The 12,663-nt window shown below is 36.7% G+C and overlaps 1 protein-coding gene across 1 annotated transcript in view; it reads right to left on the bottom strand.

Annotated features, from left to right (window-relative positions):
• Positions 1–12,663, bottom strand: part of FRMPD1 (FERM and PDZ domain containing 1) — a 998,362-nt gene that overhangs the window by 387,419 nt on the left and 598,280 nt on the right. Inside the window, exon 11 of the mRNA XM_044059294.1 lies at positions 7,982–8,077. Coding sequence (XP_043915229.1) covers positions 7,982–8,077 — 96 coding nt within the window. The remainder of the gene's footprint in view (positions 1–7,981; positions 8,078–12,663) is intronic.

Here is a 12,663-nt window from a genome sequence, read left to right as displayed (position 1 = left end):
AAGTAAGCTACAGAAGCTATTTCCAGTGAAAAAAGCAAAGATACTTAAATCCAGAAGGTAGTCGCTTTTTGAGTTCCTTGCTGCTAGGACCACTCTGCAAACCCACGTGGAGCTTGTCTGAGCAGTATAGCCAGAACAAAAGGCCGAGAGGCGGATTTTAAACAGTGAACTACAAAAGAGCTAGGAATGGTCCCAAACAACCAATTACTACAGCTTCTTGTGCTGAGGTCACTTCCCCCAAGGACAGGTAGGCTGCTCAAGGCTCCCCACTCCCACTGGTGAGCAAAGAAACTTCCTTCTATACAAGTAAGGTAATGGACAACACAGGAACTACACCACAGCCCAGAATACAGCAATGCCTGTAAACTGGTCTAAACTAGTCAAAGAAGGCGGAAAACAAGGATTATTTTTGTTTTTGTTTTTTGTAGAAACACACAGAAAATGCAGAGACAGTGATAAATTAGTTACACAGGCTAGCACACTTTAGTGGGCAGCCTCCACAGTTAAATTAAACAAACAAACAAGCAAACTTTCGATCAAATTCGACTAAATGTAACTTTAAGTGCAGATTTTAAAATAATGCAGCAATCAGTTGAAAAACAGTTCAGGCTAGTTCAAAGTAAGCTACAGAAGCTATTTCCAGTGAAAAAAAGCAAAGATACTTACATCCAGAAGGTAGTCGCTTTTCGAGTTCCTTGCTGCTAGGACCACTCTGTAAACCCACGTGGAGCTTGTCTGAGCAGTATAGCCAGAAAAAAACGCCCAGAGGCGGATTTTAAACAGTGAACTACAAAAGAGCTAGGAATGGTCCCAAACAACCAATTACTACAGCTTCTTGTGCTGAGGTCACTTCCCCCAAGGACAGGTAGGCTGCTCAAGGCTCCCCACTCCCACTGGTGAGCAAAGAAACTTCCTTCTATCCAAGTAAGGTAATGGACAACACAGGAACTACACCACAGCCCAGAATACAGCAATGCCTGTAAACTGGTCTAAACTAGTCGAGGAAGGCGGGAAAAACAAGGAATATTTTTTTTGTTTTTTTTTTGGTAGAAACACACAGAAAATGCAGAGACAGTGATAAATTAGTTACACAGGCTAGCACACTTTAGTGGGCAGCCTCCACAGTTAAATTAAACAAACAAACAAGCAAACTTTCGATCAAATTCGACTAAATGTAACTTTAAGTGCAGATTTTAAAATAATGCAGCAATCAGTTAAAAAAACAGTTCAGGCTAGTTCAAGGTAAGCTACAGAAGCTATTTCCAGTGAAAAAGCAAAGATACTTAAATCCAGAAGGTAGTCGCTTTTCGAGTTCCTTGCTGCTAGGACCACTCTGTAAACCCACGTGGAGCTTGTCTGAGCAGTATAGCCAGAAAAAAACGCCCAGAGGCGGATTTTAAACAGTGAACTACAAAAGAGCTAGGAATGGTCCCAAACAACCAATTACTACAGCTTCTTGTGCTGAGGTCACTTCCCCCAAGGACAGGTAGGCTGCTCAAGGCTCCCCACTCCCACTGGTGAGCAAAGAAACTTCCTTCTATCCAAGTAAGGTAATGGACAACACAGGAACTACACCACAGCCCAGAATACAGCAATGCCTGTAAACTGGTCTAAACTAGTCGAGGAAGGCGGGAAAACAAGGATTATTTTTTGTTTTTGTTTTTTTGTAGAAACACACAGAAAATGCAGAGACAGTGATAAATTAGTTACACAGGCTAGCACACTTTAGTGGGCAGCCTCCACAGTTAAATTAAACAAACAAACAAGCAAACTTTCGATCAAATTCGACTAAATGTAACTTTAAGTGCAGATTTTAAAATAATGCAGCAATCAGTTAAAAAACAGTTCAGCCTGGGCTCTATCAGAGAGCCAGTTTGCTATGTAGCAGACTATGTATGAGTTAATGTTGATTTGGGAGAGTTTACCAATGAGCCCATCAGGAGGGATAGTGTTGAAGGCCTTGACAGCATATACTGTGTGTCATTCATCCATGGCCTCATTAATTCTATTGAAGAAATCAACTAGACTGAGCAGACACTCACTCTTTATGATGCTAAACTGTTGATTTTCCAGACACTGTGGGTCTCCTATGTTATTGTTTATAAGTCCAAATGTTATACATTCCATATATTTGAAATAATACCAGAGAATAAGATGTTTGTAATCCCCAGAGTCAGTAGAGGTACCACTTTTTTGCAGTCAGTTTGATAGCTATTCTGTAACCACAGTGGACACCTAACTGGTGGAGAAACTCAGGCTGAATATGTGACATGGAGTTCTGCCAGCTGAGACCTAGTCCTTCACAACAGACACCCAAAGACATTGTCTGGATCCACAGAGCTGTAAATTCTTATTTTTCAAAAGGGATCAAAATGCTTGCTCTAGGCTGATTTTAGGAAGGCAAAGTAAAGGGTAGATGCAAGTAATAGGGACAGTGGGTTGTGAGACATTGGAAAATAATTTATGCATAAGAACACTGGCAAGGGTTGGTGAGTTGGAGAATGAGAAGCAATTGGAAATCAAGCTCAATACGTGTTGGGTGGCACACATGGCAAGTTTTTGAAGATAATTTCTCTGATGGACAATACCACAAAGGGAATCTCTGAAACCTAGTTTCAGTTAACATTAACTTTTATATTTCTCCCATGTTGTGCTGTGTGACCACGGAGATGATATAAATAAGTTAGGGGGTGTGAGGTGTCTTCACCCAAATGGAGGTGCAAGAGGTCATGCCCCCTGCAAAATAAATAAATAAATAAATAAAACATTCTGTTATGCATTAAAAGTGTCTTTTAGTAATATATTTGTAATATATTCTCATTCAGACAAATTGTGTTCAAGGAATCATCATGAATCCATTCTGTATTACCTATAAGATTCCTGTATAGCTACGGAAGGAAATGTGGTTGTATTTTGAATTGGTGGGCATCCTAAGTTTGTAAGTCAGCCTTGTATTTCATAATGGTTCTCAAGGGATTTAACCAGATTTAACTCACTTACCCAATTTAACTCCCTTTATGCTAATATAGAAGAGATCTGTTATGAATGGCCAGGAATGTTTCTCTTTTTTTTTGTATTTTATTGATGAGGGAATTCCACCATACGGATTTATTTTTATATTTGTCATTGTTCTCACATTGGATGTGTGAGGATGCATTAATACATTTATCCAACAGTAAGTAAAACTCAAAGAAGCAGGCAGAAGCCTCATGTACAACATTTGCTGGGGATCTATACCATTTGTGATTATCGAGAAGATCAATAAATTGTAAGCGATCTGTTTGGGTAGTCCCTAAATATAAAATAGTTGTTCAATGCTACAAAACTGTTTTTTAGGAAAGAGGTTACAGTGAGAGTGTCAGATATGACCAAGGAGGGGTAACAAGTGGAACAGTGCAATTTATGGATATATTCATAAGGATAAACTCTAGAAAGCTGGTATCAATAGTGAGCAGCAGAAGAATATGGCTGAGGGTACTGGCATTTACAAATTTTCTGGCTATTTGTTGTATGCATTTGCTAGTTTACCAGGGGTTTAGTTGAACATATTTAATTCAATGATTTTTTTTTTTAAATATGTTTATGTAACGGGCCTGAATGCATCATAGGCAGCAGACCCTAAAATAGAAAGAGTGCAATCACTATGTTGGAACTATGTTTCTGTAAATAAATAAATAAATGCAGATGTCATCAATGTTAGAAAGGTACACGTCTGTCTCTTTTGAAATAGTGTAAGATATGCACCTGGATTTTTTGGAATACTTCTAAATGATTTTAGCAAGAGACACCCATATTCAGGTTACTTAGTTATCAACTAGTATGATTTCCCTCCTTTCTCGCGTATTCAATATACCCAGCATGTGTCCTGATGCTCTAATGTTATAAAGTCTTTGCCAGTTAATCATTCTATTTTTTTTTTATTATAGCAACTGTTATCCTGTGTGCTTGTCTTTGCCAGTAAATCATGTTCTTTAATTTTCTATAGCAACTATATTAAATTGATTACATCACTTATCTTACATTTTACTTAGGTTTGTTCTTTTCTTAATGTTGAATGTACTAGAGATTTTCTCCCTGGGCTTCCACTGAAAATGGGTGCCACTGCACAATCATAGTTTCTCAGTACAGAAATGTCAATAAATAAATAAATAGGCAACACAAGAAAGTGAAATAGGTGACTGCAAGCATGTTGGTATTGACATTAAACTTTTGGGAGGGGATGAATGGAGTAGACATGTACATAGTCACCTTATCTTATTTAATGGCAACAAGCGCTGTTATGGTCTCTTAGGATAAGATCATTACCTTGGAATCTGTAAATAGCTGATATTTATGGTGTTGAAGGGTGGTGGTAACACATTATTTTGCCTGCAGAGGTAGGAAGAAGGAATGTAAAGTGAGGCAAATACCTTACATGTTACTGTAGTGTCCTGTATTAAATGACAGAAAGGCTACCATGAGTTATGTTATAAGGTTAAAACACAAACTACATTCTTAATAGTGTGTGTGTGTGTGTGTGTGTGTGTGTGTGTGTGTGTGTGTGTGTGTGTGTGTGTGTGTGTGTGTGTTTAATCTACTGAGCTCTTGCTATTAGTCACAGTCTACAACATGCCATTTGTTTTTTTTTAACTCTTTTATTAAACTATCACTTAAGACATAGGCAAACATACATTAATGTAAAGACAAACAAACCATATACATGTTTCCAATTACATACATTATATATCACATATGTTATTTTTTACAAAAATCATCAGTTCAGCATTACATAAATTGCTCAATTCCTGCCTTCCCTTTAACCTCACTCCTCCTCCAGAACATTATTCTGCATGTATTGTTCCCACAATTTACATGTATTTATATGTAATTTCCTCCTACCGTTTTCTAAAGATCACACTTCCAGTTATTTTCTCCCTGTTACAATAGTCAATACTTTAAATACAGTTGGTTTAGACTTTGATTTCCGTTTTCTAGTAATTGCTTGTTTTGGCAGCCACCAGAATAAAACTTAACAAGCCCTTACTATGTCTAGGCAATTCAGATCCTGTTTCCAACATTCAAAGAATCAGTTCCTTAGTTACACCCATTGGCTCACATAATATTTTTGACACGATACACTGCAGGGAATTTTTAAAATCTGTCAACTCATTACACTCCCAAAACAAATGTTGCCAGTTATCTCTTTCTTCCCCATCACATCTTCAACATTTGTCATCTACCTGAGGAAGTCTGCTTATGATATAAAAACATATATGCAAATACTTCCAAGCAAAAATCCTAAACTTTCTAGAATTTGTTGTATATAACTACTGTGCAATATTTTATATGCCCTAATAATTATCCCTTTCTAACCTCTTCTGATTGATTCTTATAGCTACTGTGCAATATTTTATATGCCCTAATAATTATCCCTTTCTAACCTCTTCTGATTGATTCTTATAGCTACTGTGCAATATTTTATATGCCCTAATAATTATTCCTTTCTAACCTCTTCTGATTGATTCTTATGCCCTAATAATTATCCCTTTCTAACCTCTTCTGATTGATTCTTATAACTACTGTGCAATATTTTATATGCCATAATAACTATCCCTTTTTTAACAGCTGCTTCTATTCTATATTGAACTAAAAACTCAATCAGTGCAGGTCTTTCACTTAGGATTCCCCAATCTTTTTCTTTTTGTCTGTACTCTGATATCAACCCTGATAGGGAAGACAGACTCTAGGCTTCAGTCCAGATGTCTTCTTGGCCTCATCCTATTCTATTATCTTTCCCTCTCTAGTTTTTGCTACCAATAGCATACACCATTTGGTTTTAATTCATATTCAGGTTAATCATCCTTTGATTTGTGCTTTGGTTACCTGTGCGTGGCAACTGTCATTTTAGAGTTAAAGGTACACTGTGAAAGAATACTCAGCATAAAGCATGTACCCTCATTTTATGGGGTCTATATTATATCCTCGAACGCTTAAAAAAGCGAACGCTGATTGATCAAACTTATTTTCGCGAAACTGCAAAATATCGAAGCAGCAGAAACTCAAATTTTTTCCTAGGGAAAGAATTTGGTTGTCCGTTTCTGTTGCTTCGGTATTTTCAGTGTTATGGTGGAAAGTTACCGTCAGATTCAGGTAAGTGTGCGATTGTGTGGATGTGAGTGTTAGGGTGATTTTGGTGAGTTAGGGTTAGGGCTCGGGTTAGGTGTGTGTGCAACTGAGTGGACATGAGGGTTAGGGCAGATTTAAGTGAGTTAAGGTTAGGGAGCGGGTGAGGTGAGTGTGCGATAGTGACAGACCTTAGGGTTATTATTTGGGTTAAGGTAAGTAGGTAGTTAGTGGTGTGTGCATAGTTTAGTGTAGGGTTAGGTATCAGATTTTAGGTGTATGTGTGTGAATTTCTGTTTGTTTGGTGTGCTTGTGTTGTGTGTATGTGTTTTGGATCAGCGATTTTTTTCCCCTGGGAAAAAATCGCTGATCTGACACTTCGAGATTGTAAGCTTTCGCTTAAATTAGGTCCATCAATCAGCGTTTGCTTTTTTAAGTGTCCGATGATATAATATAGACCCATTTCATGTGTGAATCACAATAATGTGTATCTATATCATACAACTGTGACTCACAAATGAAATATCCAAATAATTCTGATGCACATAAATCTAGCAGCTAAACATTTATAGATAAGAGAGGTAGCACTAGTAAACACTGACTGATTGCACAATTCATTAACATTCATATTCGGAGCAATACATTTCAAACATGCATAACAATCCTCTCAGTATCCTTTTAGACAAACAGCGGAGATGTCGAAAACACTTCACTTTTACAAACTAATATAACATTGCTATACAAACATCCTTTTGTCATATTCAGGTTTTTAGCATCTTGATGCAGGATTCACCTCTAAAATGCAAAACAGACATCAGAAATAGACAAAGACGATGCACATCTCTACCCATTCTGAAAAGGAAGACAGCTGTAAAGCAGTTATTATGGGAGGGGAAGAAGCTAACTAGGCATATATTTTGTTGATATATCCACTGACAGACACAAGGGGGTGTCATGGGGTATGGTTTAGACTTGACTGACAAAGATGAAATCTCTTTAGTGTTTGTCCTGCCCCCTCCCCAAAGGCACATATATTGAAAAAGTCCATATGCTACCAGCTGAGAACATATGTGACTCTCAGCAGAGGTGACTGTTGCTGTGTTTAATACATGATCTGTGGGAAAGAACAGACATGTAACACAGGAGGGTCCAGAATTCACAGTGATACAGGTAGCACACAAGTGGCAGAAGTTAAAGCAGTCTGAATGGAGAAGGATATCCAAAGTAGTCCTTACACAGACGTAAAACATAATAAGTAGGTACATGCAATTATGTAAGTTCTGATAGAATAATAGGACATCAGATCTTCTGGGGTCCTTTGTAACTTTGTTAGAATGTTTGTGTAGGCAGATTGTGCAACATCACATGCATGCTGTTTTTATCTGCCAGTGTGCCAGTGCAGCAGGTTGTACTTACTCTAAACTCATAAAAAGGATCTCCAATGGGCCATATCTTCAACAAAGATTATTCTGTACTTCCCAATGAATTATTTTTCTTTGAAAAACATTGCAAAAGAATTTTTTTTAATTTTTCAAATGGAATACTGCCTCTTCACAATCCCTTCATTTTTCTCTTTTTTTCCAATTTTGTGTATTTATTCTATAACCCTTTTCTGTAATCAACTCATTTAATGCCAACAGTTTCCACTTCAGTAGACATTTTGTTCCTCAGTGTCACCTCTACTAGCCTCACGAGATTATGTTAAAATGCACATCAAAAATGTAAGCTGTGCTAATCTTTTATTTTAAAATAAATGCTACTTCATTTGAAGTAGGTTTTGTCCCTTATCTGTCATTGTTATAAGATATTACATAAACTGCACTTAATTATTGGTTACTAATAATTTCACCAACTTAAAAAAATCACATTATAAACTTACCAGTAAGGTTGCATTAAAGATTTTACCACCATATGTTTTCAGATCACCTAGTATTTTCAGGTAACTCAGACGAGCCTGTGCAGCTGATACCATGTGCTTAAACAAAATAAGAACAATAAATAATTACTATGGATATACTTTTTTGTAATATACTGTTATTTTTGCATTAAGCTACACTGCATTAAAACTGTCTACAGTCCCACAACATATTAAATATTCATAAAGTAATAAACATTATGTTATAAAGCACTGTAAACAATATGCACATAGTGTGAGTGAGGCTGCTAGTACGGCATATTACATTTAATTCAGAGAATATTACCAAAGACAAGCATACTGATACTTCAGATCTACCCTGTGTACTCAAATACTGATGAACTAATGTTGAACAAATAGCATTTCTCTGAGAGCTTTAAATCTTTTTATTACACCCTTGACTAAATGTATTACATCACTGAACCAAGACTTGCTAACAGACCATAAGGACTTCTAAGAGACACTATGTTAACATTTTTAAGATTAATCTGAAGTGTAAATGTTGAGGTGTTGTGGGAAATCCTGAATATGATAAAATCTGATTATTATTATTACTGTTATTATTATGAGGAAGGCTGCTATGTAATTCAAAGGATCCAGTTTCAGTTAATTTTCCCTCATATACAGTTGTTCAAGAAGAATGTATTGTTTGTTATTTATCATTGCGAGTTTTATATTTTGAAAATAAAATGTTGACTGTTCTAGACTAAAATAATACTTGCAGGGTAGTCAACAGAATGAATAAACAGTTCAGTGAGCTGCAGCTTTTCTAATGAATGCTGAAAGACACATTCAGCTTCTGACAACCTATTGTACCACTGTGGGGGCAAATGCAAGTCTGGAGGCCACACTAAAGATTATTAATATTGTCATGTGATCTTCTGAGACTTAAAAGTGAGCAAGTGAATACTAAAGTAATAATCAAGTTCTGCAGGCTGGGAACAGTGTCAGTTGCCAACAGCAATTTTTGACAGTGTCATTACAGTAATCAAGATCAATGAAAACCACTTACAGTGACAAAGAAACATGTTTTTACATACCCCCCCCCCCATATGAAGGCGTAACTAAGTTATACTAATTCCATGCTCATACAGCAGTGGGGATAAGTGCAATGTCAGTGATAGCTGAAAGTGTTTTGTTAGTGAGTACTTTGATTCACAGCAATGGCACTCACAAAGATTGCCACTGCAAAACTGACTGACTGCCACAGGCTATACCTCATAGGTTCATAAGTTCATAGATTAGTATTAGGCTAACTACCCTTGTGGGCCATTTTAAGCCTAGCCAGTTGCCCAATGTGAGAATCAAACCCTGCACCTTGTGTCTGTAAGGTATATTCTATTACATTTTCACTTAACTATTGGCTAGAAATGGATTTTCTTTGGCTAGGAAAATATTGTTGAAAGTGCATGTCAATTTGTATTTGATTAGTTATGCATTAAAATATATTAATTTTGCAACTCCTGGCACCTCAAGATTTTCTGCCTGGATAACTTTTATTCAAACAGTTTTTACTACAAATGTATTTATGAAGAGTGACTTTAAACAAACACAAGTTTCTTGAGAACCATAACAGTTGCTGAAACAATAAACAGCAGGCTTATTCAACGCACAGTACTGTTAAAATGGTTATGGTAAATTTTCATCTATTTCTAACTTTATATTGTGTAATAAAAACAATTAATTTCTTTTAATACAGTTACACAAACTGCTGTTAATCTCTCTCTATAGTTCTTAGCAATTAGAATCCTACTGCTAGCAGTAGTTTTGTTTATGTAGATTCAACCTTGAGTTAACGGCAAGTTCTGTCTGGAGGATAGTTCTAAAATATAATGACATGCATATCTACATAATTTACCAGTAAAACAGCTGCAAATATCTCTGAAACCATATTATTTAGATACATCATATGTTAGTGATTTTGTTCTCCCAAATTTAAGTCTTTTTTCATCTGATACCATGAAGTACCATGTTATCTGCACCTGGTTCAGATTATATACCATATTCATAAATCCATAGAAAGATAAGGACAGCTGTGAAAGTAACTTACCATAACAGTAGATATTCTAGCAGATCACTGTTACAGGGCTTTTGTCTCCCTTTTCTTGCTGAAAAAGCTCGGACTAATTTGATTCTCTTAACTGCCTTTATATTGGAGCTCCCTGCAAGCTCCTGACACATTGTGAGAAACTCATTTCCAGTTACAAGGGACCTTTACTTAGTAATGTTTAATCACAGGTCTGGGATGGCTGGGGTGAAATGGGCAGCAAACCAGGCACCAGCTTGTAGAGGATGCAAAAATCACCTAAACATCATGTAAAAAAGTTGAGTTTTCTTTTTCCTTTAAAACATTCCAGCAATGTCCCCATCATGACTTTTCAAACACTGTCTTGTCATATTCATCTACTTTATATGTATTTAAGGATATAGTATTTTTCTATTCCTTAATTACTATACATTTATATGACTCTCACATTCTGTGCGGTTATACTATGAAGACGTACCCAATGAGCAGCTTATCATTCTCTCTTCTCTCTGCTGCATTACTTCTTCAATGTAGTATTCAATAACTTAAGTATACCCTTCCCCTCAAGTCAATCTCCAAACTTGATCCACGTGCAAACAAAAACACTGTTATGGTAAGTTTACTCTCACAGCTATACAGTCTCCCAAACCCTGCACCCCTTTAATGAAAAAAACTTGGATTTCTTATTTGACATGTATCGCACTTTATTTTCTCTTGTTGCTTGTACTTCACCTCTGCTTTACCACAGTTTTTTCATGATATAACCTCCAAAATATCTAGCCATTCTGTTAATATCTGTAATCTCTTTCCATTCTTTACAGTGTAGACCTTTTCTATTTTGTCAACATACTCCAGCTTTGAACCTCATAATATTCACTAATAATCTACATATACCATGACTTTCCTTTAATTACTAAGCTTTTTTATTTTCTGCATCTTTAACATAAAAAATAATATAAAACTAACTCTTTCTGCAATGTTTTTCCTTTTTCCTTTAACCATTCCAGTTGTTCTCTGTATCTGTATCTAAACATATACTTCCATTGCTTGTATTGTCAGTTTTACTACAACATTTATGCACAGAAGCATGAACAAGATTTTTCATTTCCAGTCCCCCTTCATTCTTCTTGCTGTATGCCACTCCCCCACCACACACACACACATTTTATTAGGCATAGGGTACTGCAACAAAGTAACTAAAATACCTAATATTTCAGTCTCCTCATATAACAGCAAGTCATATACCCCCTCCATAAATTCATATGCCAAGGAGAATAGAGATCATTAGGTATACCTTTTTCAAGACATTTGAAAGTATTTCTATTGCATGCACAGCCTCGTCTTTTCTATTTTCCCATTCTTCATTTCTTGCCATTGTATCTCTCATTCTGACCCTTAATTATCTTTATTTCTTTCTTCTGAAGAAAAATAGATTTCTTCAGTTCTTTCTCCTTACCCTTTACTTTATTCCATTCTCAGTCCTAACCCTACTCTGCTTAATATTCCTTTACTGTTTCTAAAATGTTCTGAATAAACAAAATGAAATAATTTGCATAGCTGAAAACTGAAGGAGTTTTGGTCTCTGGGCAAACTCATGTCTCCAATTTCCAGGTTGCAAACCTAATTCCTTAATAACTATATTTACAATTATTCCATGCAGTAAGGGACTCATACAACAACATAATGGTTCCCTTCTCTGTGCCTGCTTCCTTCCATTCCCTGCCAATTACTGTTGAAATTATTGCATTCCTTTTATATAGAGACTTTATCAGTGTATGTATTTCCCCCTATTTCCCCAAAAACACAGATTATTTTCAAATTAGTGTATGCATTTCCCCTATTTCCCAAAAACACAGATTATTTTCAAAGTCTCAAACAGCATTTATAGGATATATTATCAACTACTTTTCTGATGTTACAAAAGGGTGATTGTGAGGTGGACATCAGGGAAGAGTTAAGACAGGCACTGGGAGGCAGTGAAGAGTTACCAAATAGCTGGGTAACTACAGCAGAGCTAGTAAGGGAGACTGCTAGAAAGGTGCTTGGTGTGACATCTGGACAGAGGAAGGAGGACAAGGAGACCTGGTGGTGGAATGAGGAAGTACAGGAGAGTATACAGAGGAAGAGGCTGGTGAAGAAGAAGTGGGATTGTCAAAGAGATGAAGAAAGTAGACATGAGTATAAGGAGATGAGATGCATGGCAAAGAGAGAGGTGGCGAAGGCTAAGGATAAGGCATATGGAGAGTTGTATGAGAGATTGGACACTAAAGAGGGAGAAAAGGACCTGTACCGATTGGTTAGACAGAGGGACAGAGCTGGGAAAGATGTGCAGCAGGTAAGGGTGATAAAGGATAGTGAGGGAAACGTACTCACAAGTGAGGAGAGTGTGTTGAGTAGATGGAAAGAGTACTTTGAAGGGCTGATGAATGAAGAGAATGAGAGAGAGAGAAGGTTGGATGATGTGGGGATAGTGAATCAGGAAGTGATGCAGATTAGCAAGGAGGAAGTAAGGACAGCTATGAAGAGGATGAAGAATGAAAAGGCTGTTGGCCCAGATTACATACCACTGAAAGCATGGAATTGATTAGGTGAAATGGCAGTGGAATTTTTAACCAGATTG

Source organism: Protopterus annectens, chromosome 17.part0 (genome assembly GCF_019279795.1).
Source record: "Protopterus annectens isolate FY-2018-M chromosome 17.part0, PAN1.0, whole genome shotgun sequence".
Classification (NCBI taxonomy): Eukaryota; Metazoa; Chordata; order Ceratodontiformes; family Protopteridae; genus Protopterus; species Protopterus annectens.
This window is presented reverse-complemented; position numbering and strand designations above follow the sequence as displayed.